This window comes from Gekko japonicus, unplaced genomic scaffold (genome assembly GCF_001447785.1).
Source record: "Gekko japonicus isolate JY-2015 unplaced genomic scaffold, Gekko_japonicus_V1.1 scaffold753, whole genome shotgun sequence".
Lineage (NCBI taxonomy): Eukaryota > Metazoa > Chordata > Lepidosauria > Squamata > Gekkonidae > Gekko > Gekko japonicus.
Genome location: NW_015172027.1, coordinates 63,559 through 64,214, shown reverse-complemented (window position 1 = coordinate 64,214; position 656 = coordinate 63,559). Strand labels below are relative to the sequence as shown.

Below are 656 nucleotides of genomic sequence, written 5' to 3'. Positions count from 1 at the left end.
GGGGTTCCATTGTCCTGAGTGCTGTAATAACGTGCAAGGTATATCCCACTTTTACCATACCGATGCAGGGCTTGAGTTATGCCCTCATCACTAGTTCATCAAGCATCATCACCTGGAGTTGGCCTTCAATTTAACAGTGGATGTGCAAGCCGTTTGTTACTGTGTGTGTGTGTGTGTGTTAAGTGCCATTAAGTCTCAGCTGACATGGTGAGCCTTGTAGGGATTTCAAGGCCAGAGATGAACAGAGGGGGTTTGCCATCACTTGCCTCTGAGTAGCAACCCTGGACTTCCTTGGTGGTCTCCCATCCCAATACTAAACTGAGCCGACACTGCTTAGCTTCCGAGATCTGATGAGATCGGGCTAATCTGGGCCATCCTTATTCATGCCCCCCCCAACAGCATCTCCAATGGTCAATCTGTTCTTTTCCCCCCTCTGACTTGCAGCTGCAGAGACATGCCACTGTCCACTCCCGAATGTCTGAAGAAGCACAGAATGCAGTCCTTCAACCAATTTGACAAGGTGGGTTCCAAGGAAGAGCCTGAACTTGCCCTCCGTGTGTCGTGTGTCTTTGTAAAGTCCCGTCAGGTCGCAGCTGACTTCTGGTGACCTCACCAAGGGGCTTTCAAGGCGAGCGAGAAGCAGAGGTGGTTGGCCA

General features: G+C 50.9%; 1 protein-coding gene across 1 annotated transcript in view; it reads left to right on the top strand.

The window, feature by feature from the left end:
• LOC107118266 (TNF receptor-associated factor 2-like) overlaps positions 1-656 on the top strand; it is a 21,344-nt gene that overhangs the window by 8,091 nt on the left and 12,597 nt on the right. The window contains exon 2 of the mRNA XM_015420573.1: positions 445-520. Within this exon, the coding sequence (XP_015276059.1) occupies positions 445-520 (76 nt within the window). The remainder of the gene's footprint in view (positions 1-444; positions 521-656) is intronic.